The sequence below is a fragment of the Liolophura sinensis genome, chromosome 12, assembly GCF_032854445.1.
Source record: "Liolophura sinensis isolate JHLJ2023 chromosome 12, CUHK_Ljap_v2, whole genome shotgun sequence".
Taxonomy (NCBI): Eukaryota; Metazoa; Mollusca; class Polyplacophora; order Chitonida; family Chitonidae; genus Liolophura; species Liolophura sinensis.
The window spans coordinates 3,020,856-3,040,056 of NC_088306.1; the positions used below are offsets into that span (position 1 = coordinate 3,020,856).

The 19,201-nt window shown below is 40.1% G+C and overlaps 2 protein-coding genes across 2 annotated transcripts in view; one reads left to right on the plus strand and one right to left on the minus strand.

Annotated features, from left to right (window-relative positions):
• The window catches only part of LOC135479216 (UDP-glucose:glycoprotein glucosyltransferase 1-like), a 65,019-nt gene extending 56,156 nt beyond the window's left edge, over nucleotides 1-8,863 (plus strand). The window contains exons 36-41 of the mRNA XM_064759009.1: nucleotides 439-511; nucleotides 1,598-1,701; nucleotides 2,346-2,402; nucleotides 3,254-3,485; nucleotides 4,796-4,952; nucleotides 6,410-8,863. Coding sequence (XP_064615079.1) covers nucleotides 439-511; nucleotides 1,598-1,701; nucleotides 2,346-2,402; nucleotides 3,254-3,485; nucleotides 4,796-4,952; nucleotides 6,410-6,444 — 658 coding nt within the window. The 3' untranslated portion in view covers nucleotides 6,445-8,863. The remainder of the gene's footprint in view (nucleotides 1-438; nucleotides 512-1,597; nucleotides 1,702-2,345; nucleotides 2,403-3,253; nucleotides 3,486-4,795; nucleotides 4,953-6,409) is intronic.
• Nucleotides 8,864-11,557: 2,694 nt separating this feature from the next.
• LOC135479341 (uncharacterized) overlaps nucleotides 11,558-19,201 on the minus strand; it is a 35,644-nt gene continuing 28,000 nt past the window's right edge. The window contains exons 20-21 of the mRNA XM_064759165.1: nucleotides 18,000-18,716; nucleotides 11,558-14,618 (exon numbers count right to left, since the gene is read on the minus strand). Coding sequence (XP_064615235.1) covers nucleotides 14,353-14,618; nucleotides 18,000-18,716 — 983 coding nt within the window. The 3' untranslated portion in view covers nucleotides 11,558-14,352. The remainder of the gene's footprint in view (nucleotides 14,619-17,999; nucleotides 18,717-19,201) is intronic.

Consider the following 19,201-nt stretch of genomic DNA (forward strand, 5'->3'; position numbering starts at 1 on the left):
AAGTCACTAAATGCTGAGAAAATAACTTAGTTAGTAAAACTATATATGTTGTATTTCACATGATGTTTAGCGTTTTTCAGGTGACCAGTTTTTCAGTTTCAGTTTAGCTTAATTCTTATTGATTCCTCCACCTTATAAGACCATACAAGAGTTTTGATTAATTTCATAAAACTTTACTGTTGGCTTTAAAAATATAATTTTATGGCCTTTATGTGTTTCTGTAAGTGCCTTTTTCCATCCAAACTTTATTTGAAATACAGTAGTTCCTGGTTTTTTTTTTATCTGTAGTCACTTTTTACGGGCAGAATTAAGGAATGATATTCCACTTATAGATAAATCTACAACAGAGGTAAAAGATAGGTGATGGGTTGGGCCATGCGGCTCATGTTGTTAAGGCTGTTAAGTATCATCCGCCATGTTTCTTCTCTTTTTCCACAGTTACAAAATTTTATTTTTGGATGTTTTGTTCCCTCTTCACGTGAAAAAGTTTATATTTGTGGATGCTGACCAGGTAAAGTATTGTGTTGTATTGTGTTGTATTGTGTTGTATTGTATTATTGTATTATTGTATTATTGTATTGTATTGTATTGTGTTATTGTATTGTATAATATTATTGTATTGTATTATTGTATTGTATTTATTCACAATAAGTATAATTAGAAAACAATTGACATAGTCTTCTTTCTGGGTGAAGCAATTATAATAGAGTTCTGCTTGTTCCTGAACAGATCTCTTCCCACTGTAATGCTGGCTGTTGTTGTATAAGTGAAATATTCTTTAGTACGTCATAAAACACCATTCAAATAAGTATTAATAAACAAAATAAATAAACATAAAAAATATAAATATGATTAAAAAATTCTTGTTTAAGATGATTGTTAACAGAACATTATCTGGAGACAGTGTATGCAGACATAATTATTCTGTTGTTGCACTGCTTACATGCATCGCTTACATTTTGGTAATTAGTTACTTAATCCTGTGTATTAAAAGTGATTTAAGTAGGTGCAGGGCTAATATTTATGAAAAAGCATCTAGAAACATCTCTTTGGTCTTGTCCTTTTGATGAACAATTCAGGGTTTTAGATTCTCATCTTGGACAAGGAATTTGTCGATTCGTAGCAGATGCTCATGTGACAGCCCTTGTAGGAAAGTTTGTCAGTAACTCGCCAAAGGTCAGTGGGTTTATCCTGAGCACACCTGTTTCCTCCACTCATAAAACTGATGGCATTGTATTAGTGAAGAATTTTAAACAGCAATCAAATAAATAAATGTCACATAACCAGGGTAACAGCCATTAATTTGAAGAAAGTATAATGTGGTGATGACCAGGGTAACAGCCATTAATTTGAAGAAAGTATAATGTGGTGATGACCAGGGTAACAGCCATTAATTTGAAGAAAGTATAATGTGGTGATGACCAGGGTAACAGCCATTAATTTGAAGAAAGTATAATGTGGTGATGACCAGGGTAACAGCCATTAATTTGAAGAAAGTATAATGTGGTGATGCAAAAATGTACTGAATATAAATATGATTAAAATACTTGCAAAAATGTCGTGATTGGATTTTGGAATTGTGTTTCTCTTCTCCCAGATCGTGCGGACAGATTTGCAGGAGCTCCACGACCTTGACCTTGAAGGGGCTCCCTACGGATACACACCTTTCTGTGACAGTCGTAAAGAAATGGACGGATTTAGGTGAGCTTATGTGAGATGATTAGAACAATACCAGATTTTAGGCAAAAGGGCCCTTTGCAATGTGGGGGTTTACATTCTAGCCTATCACCAGTGTGAGTTCAAGTCCAGCTTACGCTGGCTTCCACTGTGGCATGTTAGATCATACATGGAAAGGTCTGTCAGCAATCAGCAGATGGTCATGATTTTCCCCAGGATTCTGCCCAGATTTCTCACATCCTTATGCTGACTGCCATCATATGGTATTTTGGAAAACAGCAAAAAACACCAATTAAAAAAATAAGAAATTTTTGGCAAAAAATTGATCAGCACAAATCCGATCAACACAAACAATGGTGAGCTGATTAGAGACAAAGGTTTAAACTAACATGAAGTTATGAATATTTAGAGGAGGTATGTGTTTTCAGGAATCTGTCTGAGTGAGTTAATCGCATAATTAGGGGGAACTAAGAGAACACAACTGCCGCAAGTCATATGTCTAGTCAGGTATTATTATTCCCAATTTTAAATTATTTTTTATGTTTAAAGTGAGAAGAAGTAAAAAAATGTCTATATTTTGCTTCTGAGAAGTTCTAGCACCGGTACCTTAAGATGCTATAAAGTTCTTACGTGGAAAGTTAAAATTGTAATGTTCATTGCTTTTTCAGATTTTGGAAGTCTGGGTATTGGGCTAGCCATTTAGGTCATAGAAAATATCATATCAGGTAAGTGTTGCTGTAGGTTACACAAGATCATTTTGGGCAGTTGGGTCCAAAATTTTCCTCTGAACTGAAGAGTGAAGGAGCACTTTTTACCAAGTGTTATATCCCCTCCCCCCCCTCCCCCTGCCCCCCTCCCCCCCCCTCCCCCCGCCTTGAGGTTAGCAAGGTGACAAAATTCTGTGACTTCATTTCAAGCAACCACAGCTAAAATGGTGGTCATGCTGGGTTGACTTTTTGGGTATTTTGTACAGAAGAGTGCGAACTGCATGCAGTGGTTTGGCGCGGTACCAGGTGAAATTTGGAGAATATGTACATGTATATATGGTTGAGGTTGAAGTTGACAAATTCACGATATAAATAGTAAATATGTGCATTAAAGTCAAATTGGGAGCAGGCCGTGGCCAAATGGTTTAGGTGCTGATTTCTCACATGAAAAAAAAACACAAATGAAATCTAGGTTCCATTCCAGCCTTAGGGAAGGAATTTGTAGATCTCATTGCACTCGCTTTGTGTCGTGACTTGATGAATCTCTTGTGGCCATTTTTGCAGACCAACCTTTAATATTTATGGAAGGCCACTTATCTTCAATGGCCGTTGAAGATCGCTTGTCTTCGGGCGAATTGATGAGCTTATTTGTATGTCACATGTGGGAAAGTTTGTCAGTAACTTGCCAAAGGCTGGTGGTTTACACCACGCATTATGGTTTTCGGCACTCACAGAAATGACAGGCATTGAGTAAGTGAAATACTATTGTCATTAGGGCACTCACAGTACAGGTGTAGTGTTAAACAACAGTAAGATAAAGAAATGACTTTGGTTGACTGTACTTTGCATTTCTGTCTCCTCCATTTCAGCGCTTTATATGTAGTTGATTTAAAAAAGTTCCGGCGCATTGCTGCAGGGGATCGTCTGAGAGGGCAGTATCAGGGCCTGAGTCAGGACCCCAACAGCCTGTCCAATTTGGACCAGGATTTACCTAATAATATGATCCATCAAGTGTCCATTAAGTCTTTACCTCAGGAGTGGCTCTTCTGTGAGACGTGGTGCAGTGACGAAGAACTAGCACGAGCCAAAACTATAGATCTGGTGAGTTGACATGGGCAAAAACTATAGATCTGGTGAGTTGACATAGGCAAAAACTATAGATCTGGTGAGCTGGCTTAGGCAAAAACTATAGATCTGGTGAGTTGACATAGGCAAAAACTATAGATCTGGTGAGCTGGCTTAGGCAAAAACTATAGATCTGGTGAGTTGACATAGGCAAAAACTATAGATCTGGTGAGTTGACATAGGCAAAAACTATAGATCTGGTGAGTTGACATAAGCAAAAACTATAGATCTGGTGAGCTGGCTTAGGCAAAAACTATAGATCTGGTGAGTTGACATAGGCAAAAACTATAGATCTGGTGAGCTGACTTAGTCAACAACTATAGATGTGGTGAGTTGACAGGCAAAAACTATAGATCTTGTGAGTTGACATAGGCAAAAACTATAGATCTGGTGAGCTGACTTAGTCAACAACTATAGATGTGGTGAGTTGACATAAGCAAAAACTATAGATCTGGTGAGCTGGCTTAGTCAACAACTATAGATGTGGTGAGTTGACATAAGCAAAAACTATAGATCTGGTGAGCTGGCTTAGGCAAAAACTATAGATCTGGTGAGTTGACATAGGCAACACGTATAGATTTGGCGAACTGGCTTAGTCAAAAACTATAGATGTGGTGAGTTGATATAGGCAAAAACTATAGATCTGGTAAGTTGGCTTGGGCAAAACCTATAGATGTGGTGAGCTGGCTTAGTCAGCAACTCTAAATCTTGTGAGTTGACATAGGCAAAAACTATAGATCTGGTGAGTTGATTTAGATGAGATCTGGTGAGTCCCATTCATTTGTTTTTACATTGTTCTATAGTTTTGCCAAGCTCAGTCCCAAAGTGATAGATTCTTAACATAGGTTAAACATTGGTAATACTGGCATTACCTCACCTGGTGCTGTGTATAAGAGGAAAAGGCCCAGTGCTGATCGGCCTCACTGTCAGTAAAATGAAACTGGTTGAAGCATCTTCTCTGGTGTTTTCAGCATGGTATTCCAGTGAGGTGGCACTATATATATATATGTTGGCATTGGTCCAGCCTGCCAGAAGGAAATAATGTTGGAAGTGACATTAAACACCAATCAAATAAAGAAATGAGTTTAACCAAATTTTGGCTCACAGATTCTAGACATACGTGTGTAATACTATTTTCAAAACAGTGAAGTAGTTTCATTGTTTGTATCCAATTTCAGAGCCATTGTCTTGTTTTTATAGTTAAAATTTGATTTGGTAGCTTACCGTTATAATGTGTATTCATGTTTTATTTCTTGCATTCAATATGTATCCCTTTTTTTTTTCAGTGTAATAATCCGTTAACAAAAGAACCAAAGTTAAAAGCTGCCATGAGAATTGTGCCAGAATGGAAAAATTACGACTATGAAATAAAATTATTTTGGGATTCTGTATACGGTACTAATACAGCGGAGGATATAGAATATGAAAAACCATTCCAAGAAGGTAGGTGATGCACTTGTGGTTATGATGTGACAAGGTTTATGTTTATGACGGAAGGCAGAGGACTGTAACTGTGTCGTTAAAGGATACGTGAAACGTGTGGTTTTCATTTCGTAATATGCCATATGTGATACGGCCAAAGATACAAAAGAGTACAAAAAAATATGTACAAATGGCTTTAAATTATAGTTTTTTTAAGGCCCGAGCAGTCAGTCAGGAAATTAAGTAGCCTGCTGTGATGATGCCAGCGATGATACCTGTCATTGCAAATTTTGGGCGCAGGCGGGGGTTGGGAGGGGGTTTTATGCTGGGGGATGGGGGTGGGGAAGAGCCCGAAGTGGGGTCACTAAGCTGATCCTGCATGCACTGTATATTCAATAATGACATCAAATATGCATAAAATAGAGGAGTTATTAAGAAATGTTAAATATGCCTTAAGAAATGATTTATCATCTTTTGGCATATCTTTCTTGATATGTTTTATAGAACCTTTTCATGTATCCTTTAAGATGCCTGCCCTCTCAACCCTTTAAAATGCCTGCCTCTCAACCCTTTGGTCACAAGAGGCGTAGAATTCACTCATATTAGTATTGAACAGGGCATTGTGTAGTTTGCACTGCCTCCATTGTTGTTGTCACCTTGGTGATTAATGGGTCTGTCTTCGTGGTGTTCTTGCATGAAGTTTGCCTTCTGCCAGTATGACATGTCGTTGGGACTGACTTGCCAAAGGCTGATTGTTTACCCCAGACACTCTTTCACCTGGTAACAAATAAAGTATTTTGAGTTTGCACTGCTTCCATCAGTGGCTGACCGTGCTCTGGTTGTGTGATGCAGCATGATGTTTGCCAGAGACCTCTTTATCAATATGCCATATGCCACTGGACGTAACTTGTGTGATGCAGCATGAGGTTTGCCAGAGACCTCTTTATCAATATGCCATATGCCACTGGACCTAACTTGTGTGATGCAGCATGAGGTTTGCCAGAGACCTCTTTATCAATATGCCATATGCCACTGGACCTAACTTGGTCAAGGTCAGTGGTTTACCCTTAACATGGGCTACAACATATAAGTGAGAAACAACGTTCACACAGTGTGATTTGTCTTATTTGACACCAGTGCTACAGATAAGGGGCGTACAAGCGTAAATACGCTTAAAAATATGATGACATTAAACAGAACAAAATGAGAAAAACATACAACTTTTTTACATGGCTTTTTGGCTTTTCTCCAAAAATCAAAATACCCTTCCTATCAAATTTACCATAGTTCAATGCATAGTTATATTATAATTGCACTTTCTTTCATTGCATAGCACAAATAAAGTTCCTGTAGGAGGACGTTGTGGTTTGTATTATGAAGAAGTTGGAAATTCAGTTTTCAACATTTGTAATTTGTTTTGATTTTCTGAATTTTCTGTAAATATTGATGTTTTTAATAATTTGTTCTTATTGTTTCAGATTCATCAAATGTTACACCGAGGACCGATTTATAATAAAGCCCAAGTTTAGTTTATTACATGCCAAGTGCTCATCTGGCACCTTCACATTTTCACACCTTTGATATCCTCTTATATACAATCACATACATGTACTTGCACACCTGTGTCATTCCAAAATCCATGTCATAATGTCCACTGTGTAAATAAATGGTTAGAACTGAGATTTTTATTTATTGTTAATAGGTATTTAAATTTGTAAAGTTTACAAGGTTTTATGAGCCAGATTTTGAACTTATGAAGTGAGGTTATTGTTCATCCTACGTGTTTTGTATGGAAGAGGAATGGTATCATACCAGTTTTCTTCAGGCACGGTAAAAGAGGCTGTCAAGAGATGTTTGGTTAACTAATCCATCTTACATGTAGCTTATCAAATCAATTTTTCTTTATTCTCCAAGAACTTCTCAAATTATTGCTTTTCAAAAAATCTCTGACTCGTAAGGGTACTACTTATAGTGTAAAAATAATTCTAAAGGTTAAAAAAGTTATAATGCAAGCGACATTATTAATTTTACGAAAATTAATTACCGATGTTGAACTGTAACACATGCAAAGACAAGGCCGATATTGTGTGAAAGGTAATTATTTGGGCTATTCTAAAATAGCAAACTTTCTATTTAGATTTGCGCGGATCGTATTTACGCCAATAATTTGCAGGTGTAATCTCCTAATTTTTATGCTACCTTCTTTCTTCATCCTTTTCGCATGTTCACCAAAGGAAGTTTTAAGAATGTGGTGAAAGCATTTCTGTGTTAAGACACTACTTCGCTGGCCTAACGGTTAGAGCGTCCGCCTCGAAATGATATTTGTTACTTGCCGCTCAGCACCAATAGGCTAGTACAAGGAAACAGGATTGGCTGCCCCCGGTGGTAGTAAAATGTGGGTGAGGTGTCATGTCTGGTGTCTTTGACATGACACTTCAGTGGCGGCAACACTTTGGCAGCATTGACTCGCCCTTCCACAAGAAAACACAGTATATGTACACTAACCTAATGACTCCTCGTCGTCATATGCAGAAAAATTTTTAAGTACAACGTAACAGTACCCAAACATACTTACATACACCCATATATATTTTCACTAACTGTTTTCAAAACTCTACATACTGTCTCGAGACCCCCTCCCCCCCCCCCCCCCCACCCCCCACCAAAAATATTTTCTGTCAAGTCCTGATATCTGCAAACCCACATAGCATGAACTATCTTCTGAATCGGGGGCTTGTACTCAAGAACATTTCACTTATATGACAGCGGCCAGCATTATCTTGGGAGGAAACCGGGCAGAGCCCGGGGGGAAACCCACGACCATCCGCAGGTCGCTGACAAAACCTTCCCACTTACGACCGGAGAGGAAGCCAGCATGAGCTGGACTTGAACTCACAGCGACGGCATTGGTGAGAGACTCCTGGGTCATTACGCTGTGCTAGAGCGCTAACCTACTGAGCTATATGTGGAGAATTAATTATAAATCATGTATCATTCAATATAACCGAACTAAATTGTCTACAGATACTCTACAGATAGGTAAAATAATATATGGTCGAAAAAAAAGGAAAAGACCTAACTTACTAAACAATTAGTTTTATCGCTCTGTTTCATGAGGAAAAGATAACTCAGAAACATGATGTACACAGTTTGTACAAACAATTTTTTTTTTCAACCAGTGTTATACAGTGGGAGTTTTACTTACTGTTGGCACAGATTCACTGTTCTGTAGCAGATTTATTCTTGATAACTCTTCTTGATAATGATCTGATTGAATTGAATGGTTATTGACCATACGTAAATATATGTATAATCACATATCTCGTAAATGGCGGGAATAAAGTCCGAGGGACTTGTTCTATCCCTGACTCATTATTATCAAATAATAACAATACATGCTTGGTGAGGAGCGGTAATTATTGAACAATTGTATTAACAAAAAACAGATTTCAGGGAAAAAATTAACATAGAAATGTAACACTGCAAAAACCTAAGTTAACTATACAGTAGTGTCTGGGAGATTGTATGACTAATGTGGAATATAAATGAGGTAGCCAATTTGGCAAACAAAAATTCTGGGCTTTTCCCACATCAGAGTTTTGCTTTAAGGTTAAGCACGTGCAGGGAAGGGGATATTGTGAATGTGTTTTTATTTTCCGTTTTATGGATTGACTGAAATTGCTTGAGGACTTTGCTCTACACTATTTCATATCAGATCTCTTCATTCCTTACTGTATAAACCACGTGGTCACATCTGAAAATTCAAAAAATAATTTCACTGCTTGGTAGCAGCGCAGAAGGATGCATCAAGTGGAATCGGTGAAAATGTAAACTTTTTTGTAGCTGCAATTATAACCAAGGAAGAATTTTTTAAAACACCACCTCGGCATGTTCTACCAGCATTACTGCATTATTAACTTTGCATATAGGACTATGGGGGGCCTCCGTGGCTCAGTCGGTTAGCGCGCTAGCGCAGCGTAGTGACCCAGAAGCCTCTCACCAATGCAGTCGCTGTGAGTTCAAGACCAGCTCATGTTGGCTTCCTCTCCGGCCGTACGTGGGAAGGTCTGACAGCAACCTGCGGATGGTCATGGGTTTCCGCCGGGCTCTGCCCGGTTTCCACCCACCATAATGCTGGCCGCCGTCGTATAAGTGAAATATTCTTGAGTACGGCGTAAAACACCAATCAAAAAAAAAAAAAAAAAAAAAAATATAGGACTATGGGAACCGGTTAGTCATGAGGCCATCTTGGATTTGAAACCATGGAGACATTTGGCGGAATTGGCTAGTAATATTAATAATGAAGACAAAGATACGGGCGAACTTCAACTTTTCCGATATGGTACTATTAAAATTAACATAAACAAACACAGATCATGGTATCCGTAACTCTCAGGTAAATTCCAGGTGTGTTCGGTGTAATTTCATAATTAGTCGTGAACTCAAGGTTTTGGGATGTTCCTGAAGAAGCAGTCATCTGTTTCACAATTACATCGTTTTTCTTTTCCTATTGTTCTCAAAACCAGACTGAATATTGAACATATTTGTGTTTCCTTATCCTTTTTATTTTGACGGAAGATATGTAAGCAGTTCGTGTCTTTCTGCAGATGTGAAATACAAATGATGACGTATATTAAATGTCAAATGAGTCATTGTTTGTCTCTGTCATTTTGAACCTCATTCAGTTGTCGATTGTTTCAAGAGGAAATGATCCATTTTCTTCTCATCAGAATTTATAAACACCCCGGCAATGCTATACACGGGCACGTAGGTCTACAGGCATTCCGCTTTCCTCCATCCATACCAGTGCATTCGAGATATAAACATCCCAGCAATGCTATACACGGGCACGTAGGCCTACAGGCATTCCGCTTTCCTCCATCCATACCAGTGCATACGAGATATAAACATCCCAGCAATGCTATACACGGGCACGTAGGTCGACAGGTATTCCGCTTTCCTCCATCCATACCAGTGCATGCGAGATAAACATGGGTTCAGGCTACTGTTTTAGTGACATGATTCACGTGGAGCTAGATAATTTAAGACTACAAATTTTTAAATTTACAGCGTTAAAACATTTTTGAGCAGTGTGGTGATTATAATGGCCCACTGGAGGAGCGTTCTGGTGTGTAGGCATTACGTGATAGGTTAAGTGACATTCAATGTTACCAGTCCACATATTCAATCTCTAAATGGTGTAGGGCAAGTAGAGTAGAAATAGTTGGTTCAATGTTCTTTTGTTGAATGTATCCATAGCTCTAAATAAAGATCCATTTGGAATGAGGAAATACAGGGGTATATGCGTGTAAAGTGGCAAAAAACTTACGTGACATCACTGGTCCCAATATTGTCATAAAAGGCCACAGTAGAATCCAAAGTGTTAATTCATTTTATTAGGTCGAAAACTATTCTAAAAAAGTAAATGAAACCATTTTTACGGACAATATTTAATGGTCTATCATCGGACATACTTTACACCAGTGTGTCCTTTGCTTTTAACGATTTGTGTGAGTGAGCGCTTAGGATTTATCGTTGCATTAAACAATTTTTCAGTCATTTGACGATGGAGTCCTTAAAGTGCATGTAATGTTCCTCCTTGTTACAGGACAGATTTCCATCGCTCTTTTATCTAGTGCTGTTCCACTGAGACGATTTAACGAAAGCAAGTAAGTGGCCCGCCCGGGGCATAACACTGATACGGGTCGGCCAGTCGTTGCATCATCTCCTTAATGCTGAACGCCAAACGATGAAGCTACAACTTCCTCTTCTATGTGTGACCCAACCCAGGATTGACCCTGGATTTACACTGTCCCCTACGTGGACGCTCCATCAACTGAGCCATCGGAGCCGGTTTTTAACGATTTGTGCACAGAATAACTAAACACCTGCACACTGTTTTTTCACACCTCTTTATTCAATGAAATGAAAATATTCGAACTAAATCAGGATTGGATACGGATACATTGTAACAATATACTTCTTCTTAACGAGGACAATTTAACGGAATCGTACATACAGTTTAATTCAATTGATTGACGTTTACGTCGTTCTCAAGATTATTTCACTTATACGATGGCGGCCAGCATTATGGTGGGAGAAAACAGGGCAGAGCCCGTGGGAAACCCACGACCATCCGCCAGTTGCCTTATATACATGTACACACCATTTTCGCAGGTAGGTTTATAACTATTCTCTGATTATAACTTACTAATATGTAGTTGTAGTTGGGCTGCAAATCGGGATAATGGACCATATACCGGGACACTATATACCGGGGAAACCAAACAGCCTTCCCATTAATATTACTGCATTTCCACACTAATCCACCATCAAGACTGTGACAGCTGAACTGGAGAATGTCGAGTTGAACTCTTTTGTTGTTAAAGGTAAAAAGCCCTACTTTATCATGCGACTTGTGAAAACGGTGTGCAACCATTGTTCACAATAATTTACCGATCACGTGTCTCACCGTACTCAAACAGGCACAAATGATATTTCTTTCCTTTAGGAAATTTCACAAACTTTCATTGAGACCCTGAATTTTCGCCATCAGACTTGCGACTTGTGAAAATGCTAGGCAACCCTTGTTGATATTAATTTACCGATCACATGTTTCACAGGCACAAATGATATTTCTTTCCTTTAGGAAATTTCACAAACTTTCATTGAGACCCTGAATTTTCGCCATCAGACTTGCGACTTGTGAAAATGCTAGGCAACCCTTGTTGATATTAATTTACCGATCACATGTTTCACCCTACTCAAACAGGCACAAATGATATTTCTTTCCTTTAGGAAATTTCACAAACTTTCACTGAGACCCTGAATTTTCGACATCAGACTTGCGACTTGTGAAAATGCTAGGCAACCTTTGTTGATATTAATTTACCGATCACATGTTTCACCGTACTCAAACAGGCACAAATGATATTTCTTTCCTTTAGGAAATTTCACAAACTTTCACTGAGACCCTGAATTTTCGACATCAGACTTGCGACTTGTGAAAATGCTAGGCAACCTTTGTTGACAATAATTTACCGATCACGTGTCTCACCGTACTCAAACAGGCACAAATGATATTTCTTTCCTTTAGGAAATTTCACAAACTTTCACTGAGACCCTGAATTTTCGTCTACTCCAAAGTAACTGGGAAACTGTTTTCTGGTGTCCACGTTATTGTAAATGTGACAAAAGTTTACTCGCCTGACATGTCGTCTGATGCAGAAGATCCCTTTTTATCTTCAGCAATAGGAGAGTTCAAACTCGAAACTCGAACCTACTCTACCTCGCCGCCCTATACGTTCGATTTACGTCAGTGATCACTGACATCACTGGCAAAATTTGTACAAAAAAAAAAAAAAAAAAAAACTGAACACCGATGTTAATGGGGTCACGGTGATGAGACAGGAAGCGACAAAACCACATAGCCTGAACCTTTGTTTCTAACAATACTTTATACACATGAATTCTCTACCTATCTACAGTGTGTGCAACATTATCCTAACCAAAACCTGAAACAATTTTATTGACGAATGCTGATTAACGAGTTCAGCGTAGGCTCCAAAGATCAAGCTGGTCTAGTGGTAGCAGTGATGTAAAACGAGGGTATAAAGAGTAGTAGATGGGCTGTAAAGGAGTATAGTTCTATATTTGGACCTCCATAACGGCTGCATAAGTTGGCCGTAAGCTTAAGGACATGTATTCACGTCATTCCGTGAGGTACCCAATGAGGTCTCCTCAAACGCGCAGCGGCTGACCTTTATGTCCTGACGCAACACAACATTTGACACAATGTCATGTCCTTGCAGTAAGCCTACATCTGACGCCAACATCATGTTTTTACAGTAGGCCTATATCTGATGCCAACGTCATGTCCTTACAGTAGGCCTACATCTGACGCCAACGTCATGTCCTTACAGTAGGCCTACATCTGACGCCAATATCATGTCCTTACATTAAAGGCCTACATCTGACTCCAACGTCATGTCCTTACAGTAGGCCTACATCTGACGCCAACGTCATGTCCTTACATTAAAGGCCTACATCTGACTCCAATGTCATGTCCTTTCATTATAGGCCTACATTTGACGCCAGGATTATGTCCTTAACGTATTAGCAGAAATAACATTTACAGCACGCGTATCCATGCGTAGCACTTTCTACAATGCCTACAAGGGCAATGGTTGTAGTTTTATACTTAACAGAAATGATTTCCTAGGCAAGATATCTACACAGCATCTCTACATAGCAGATAAAACAACAGTTAAACATGAACAATCCTTTTACGCCGCCATTTATCCAGCAAGCATAAGAAGGCCTTGCATATAGGCCTACATCTATATGAAGCACTAAAGTAGGCCTGTATGCAACTTCACCAACTGAGCACTTTTTAAAAAAGCGATGTTCACTAAAGACAGTTATTTCATTCAAGACAATTATTTCACTAAAAATAATATCTAAGCACTTCAATATACATGTAAGAGTTTCATGTAAATATCACAGGTTGATGATGAAAGACAATTAAAACCATATGACCAGAAGTGCAGTCATGTTGTTGAGACATACACGTGGGTATCCATGGTCATCGATGTCACATGTACAAACTACTTCATGTTAAAACAGCTTGTCGGGGAACAGTTAACCTGTCAGCAAAATGGTGTATCAGATCGAGAAATCACACAAGTACTTTCGATATCGTCACAGCATTAATGAATGATGTGCCATTTTTCGAAATCCTTATACTAGTTTCGGTTTTCTACATTTTAATTTCTTCCATTATACGAAGGCTGGTCTTGTACAGCATCTCAAATTTGCACAAAAAACACTAAGGAGTTTTGGTTTCACACGTTATCTCAAATTCTTACACTATAACAGGCGTTTTGGTTCTTTGCAGCATATATCATAGCAAAACACCTTGTACTAGCATGTGCTGATCCACAAAGAAATACAAATCATTTGTAAAATAGCCATAAACATCGTCCACATTTTCAGTAAATGTACATTTTTATACATCCATTAAAAAACAGGTACATGGCCATGACAACCTGAAACAAACGTGTGTGGGATATACCTGGAGGCTTGGGCTGGAACAACGTATTCATCTAGGTTAAACTGACAAGATGCTGTATTTCACCTGTAACAATTTGCCAACTGTGACATTGCTGTAGCTGCTCTGATATTACTCCTTAAACTGTAAGTCTTTTACACAGTTAGAGATCATGTGTTAACGGCGAATTTGCTGGAACCAACTGATGACCATGTGAGTAAAGGATCTGGGGAAACTGCTTGGAAAACGCCTCTGTAATGTCTTTGAAAACCATGATATAGGACATACAGTAAGTTTATGAGGGAGAGTGAATTCAGCAGTTTTTGTTTGAATTCCGCACAAGTTCACAGCTGTGATAATTTATATTCAGCACTACACTCTATCGTATGTTATGATGAATTCTGGGTAACATTGCTCATTGGCGTAAACAACAAATTCCCGAAAGTTTTTCTGGGGATTACTGTAGACGACAGAATCAAAGAGACCATCAGGGTGCTCACACTTCTCCTGGAAACATCTGACACAAGGTGGACGAGAAAACTTCTTTGGGTTCTGGTCTTCACAGAGGTAAATCTTACCCAGGGCCACCCTCACCACAAGCATCTTTAAGTCTTTGTGAACCCTGTTCTTGCTAGCATCTGGAAAACAGATTAAAATTTTTGTAAATGTAGGCGTCTGTTTCAGAAATGCTCAATCCACAGGTACATCTCTAAGTATTCACCATTTTAATAGGCAGTGAAATAGCTTCAGTTTATATCCATGAATCTGTGAAACTTTGTAATTTTGAAGCCAATAAAAGTAACCTATGAACATTTAACCTTGACGCGAGCCCTGTATGTAATTCTGCAACAATATAAATAAAAACTGTAAACATATTCTTATCCCTCGTTATAACATTGCTGTCAGGGTGGAAAATCTTCCGACAAATATACTCATTACTGTAACTTATTCTTTTTAAATTCTTTTTTTCTAAAAAAAAAATAAACAAAAAAACAAATTAAATTAAATTAATTACTTTCTTATATTGGTTTTGGAGACAATACTTTCCAGAGGATTTCCGACACTGTCTCAATTGTCTGAAAATCTATTAGAATTCCAATGTAAAAACGATCACAATGGTGGAAATATGAGGTAATCGATCAGTCAAAAGGCCACCAACACGGCATATTTTAAGTTATTTTAAATGCTTTTTATAGCCCAGATATTATTGTACAGAAACAAATTATATTGGTATCAATGAAGCATCTTGCTGTAGACACCAGACAAGGCAACCGACACAGCCAGTTTACTGACATCAGACAAAACACCCCACCCAGCCAGTGGCAGTTTACTGACACCACACACGACCCACCCCCACTCACAACAAGTATACTGACATCAGACAAAACACCCCACCCAGCCAGTGACAGTTTACTGACACCACATGCGACCCATTCCCAATCACAACTAGTATACTGACATCAGACAAAACACCCCACCCAGCCAGTGACAGTTTACTGACACCACATACGACCCACTCCCACTCACAACTAGTATACTGACATCAGAGAAAACACGCCACCCAGCCAGTGACAGTTTACTGACACCACACATGACTCAATCCCACTCACAACTAGTATGCTGACATCAGACAAAACATCCCACCCAGCCAGTGACAGTTTACTGACACCACACGCGACTCAATCCCACTCACAACTAGTATACTGACATCAGACAAAACACCCCACACAGCCAGTGGCAGTTTACTGACACCACACACGACCCACCCCCACTCACAACAAGTATACTGACATCAGACAAAACACCCCACCCAGCCAGTGACAGTTTACTGACACCACATGCGACCCATTCCCAATCACAACTAGTATACTGACATCAGACAAAACACCCCACCCAGCCAGTGACAGTTTACTGACACCACATACGACCCACTCCCACTCACAACTAGTATACTGACATCAGAGAAAACACGCCACCCAGCCAGTGACAGTTTACTGACACCACACATGACTCAATCCCACTCACAACTAGTATGCTGACATCAGACAAAACACCCCACCCAGCCAGTGACAGTTTACTGACACCACACGCGACTCAATCCCACTCACAACTAGTATACTGACATCAGACAAAACACCCCACACAGCCAGTGACAGTTTACTGACACCACACACGACCCACTCTCACTCACAACTAGTGTATTGACATCAGACTAAACACCCCACACAGCCAGTGACAGTTTACTGACACCACATACGACCCACTCTCACTCACAACTAGTATACTGACATCAGACAAAACACCTCACCCAGCCAGTGACAGTTTACTGACACCACACATGACCCACTCCCACTCACAACTAGTGTACTGACATCAGACAAAACACCCCACCCAGCCAGTGACAGTTTACTGACACCACATACGACCCACTCCCACTCACAACTAGTATACTGACATCAGAGAAAACACGCCACCCAGCCAGTGACAGTTTACTGACACCACACATGACTCAATCCCACTCACAACTAGTATGCTGACATCAGACAAAACATCCCACCCAGCCAGTGACAGTTTACTGACACCACACGCGACTCAATCCCACTCACAACTAGTATACTGACATCAGACAAAACACCCCACACAGCCAGTGGCAGTTTACTGACACCACACACGACCCACCCCCACTCACAACAAGTATACTGACATCAGACAAAACACCCCACCCAGCCAGTGACAGTTTACTGACACCACATGCGACCCATTCCCAATCACAACTAGTATACTGACATCAGACAAAACACCCCACCCAGCCAGTGACAGTTTACTGACACCACATACGACCCACTCCCACTCACAACTAGTATACTGACATCAGAGAAAACACGCCACCCAGCCAGTGACAGTTTACTGACACCACACATGACTCAATCCCACTCACAACTAGTATGCTGACATCAGACAAAACACCCCACCCAGCCAGTGACAGTTTACTGACACCACACGCGACTCAATCCCACTCACAACTAGTATACTGACATCAGACAAAACACCCCACACAGCCAGTGACAGTTTACTGACACCACACACGACCCACTCTCACTCACAACTAGTGTATTGACATCAGACTAAACACCCCACACAGCCAGTGACAGTTTACTGACACCACATACGACCCACTCTCACTCACAACTAGTATACTGACATCAGACAAAACACCTCACCCAGCCAGTGACAGTTTACTGACACCACACATGACCCACTCCCACTCACAACTAGTGTACTGACATCAGACAAAACACCCCACCCAGCCAGTGACAGTTTACTGACACCACAAACGACCCACTCCCACTTACAACTAGTATACTGACATCAGACAAAACACCCCACCCAGCCAGTGACAGTTTACTAACACCACACACGACCCACTCTCACTCACAACTAGTATACTGACATCAGACAAAACACCCCACCCAGCCAGTGACAGTTTACTGACACCACATACGACCCACTCTCACTCACAACTAGTATACTGACACCAGACAAAACACCCCATCCAGCCAGTGACAGTTTACTGACACTACATACGACCCACTCCCACTCACAACTAGTATACTGACATCAGACAAAACACCCCACCCAGCCAGTGACAGTTTACTGACACCACACACGACCCACTCCCACTCACAACTAGTATACTGATATCAGACAAGACAGCACACTGACATCAGACAAAACAGCACACTGACATCAGACAAAACAGCACACTGACATCAGGCAAAACAACACACTGACATCAGACAAAACAGCACACTGACATCAGACAAAACAGCATACTGACATCAGACAAAACAGCATACTGACATCAGACAAAACAGCATACTGACATCAGACATGATGCTGCACTCAGAACAAAATGTCCTGACATCACACATGACACCCTTTTAGTCACCGTATGCTCACGCCAGACAAGACATTCAATCCTGCAATACACATAGTTTACCCATGACATTCACCAATACCTGTTATGCCTGCGTACTGGTCTGCCTTGGTAGAGCTTTCCGCACAGTAGATACCCCTTCCGAGCATTCCTCCTTCACTGGCCAGACGAAAGTCGATCCCATTACGGCAGATTCCCTTCACTCCTTTTTCTGGAGTGCCATGAAACAGGTACACTTCATTCACGTCCTTTTCAAAGCTACGAGTGAAATCCCTGGTCAAATATTTGTTGGTTAGGATATCAGGTTGAGTCTTGATCTTTCCTAATGGAAGGATGTCTTTCTTCATCACTTTCATAAAAAGCAGCTGTCGGCAACTGAAGTACTTTTGGAAAAGTTGCTCATTCTGGATCAGCTCAATTTTCGTGATTTTCATGCTCATGCCAGGTGCGATGTTATGTGAGTCTCTGCCATGGCCTACATAGCGAGCCTGCCATGTTGATGTGATCATGTTTCGAATCGTGGTCTCCACAGATGGTGAGGGTTTCGCTAAAACATTATCAGTTACGACTGCCTTTATGGCACCCCATCGTGACAAGGTGGCATCATCCCAGTAATCTGGGAGGTCACAGGAACGCCTCTTCTGGTATTCACACCAATCTTCAAATGTTCCGTTTTTCTTGACATGCTGGCCTGTGTCAAAATTGTTGTTCTTTTCTGTCAGGATTTCTGTCATTTTGCGAGATGCCTTGGACACGTCTCTTAGGGGGCCTTGTACCTCCAGAGAGAGAGCCTTGTTTTCTAAAAGTCAAAGAACAAAACATATTTATACCTACACTGGCCAGTTAGGATGACAATATTAGGTAATGGAGAAAGTAGGAGTAACAGTAAACCCTTAAACCCATCCATCTCAGAAGGTATGAGGGAAATGTTTTCTCTATCCATAAACCCATCCATCTCAGAAAGTATGAGGGAAACGTTTTCTCTATCCATAAACCCATCCATCTCAGAAAGTATGAGGGAAACGTTTCCTCTATCCATAAACCCATCCGTCTCAGAAAGTATGAGGGAAAAGTTTTCTCTATCCATAAACCCATCCATCTAAGAAAGTATGAGGGAAACGTTTCCTCTATCCATAAACCCATCCATCTCAGAAGGTATGAGGGAAACGTTTTCTCTATCAATAAACCCATCCATCTCAGAAAGTATGAGAGAAACGTTTCCTCTATCCATAAATCCATCCATCTCAGAAGGTATGAGGGAAAAGTTTTCTTTATCCATAAACC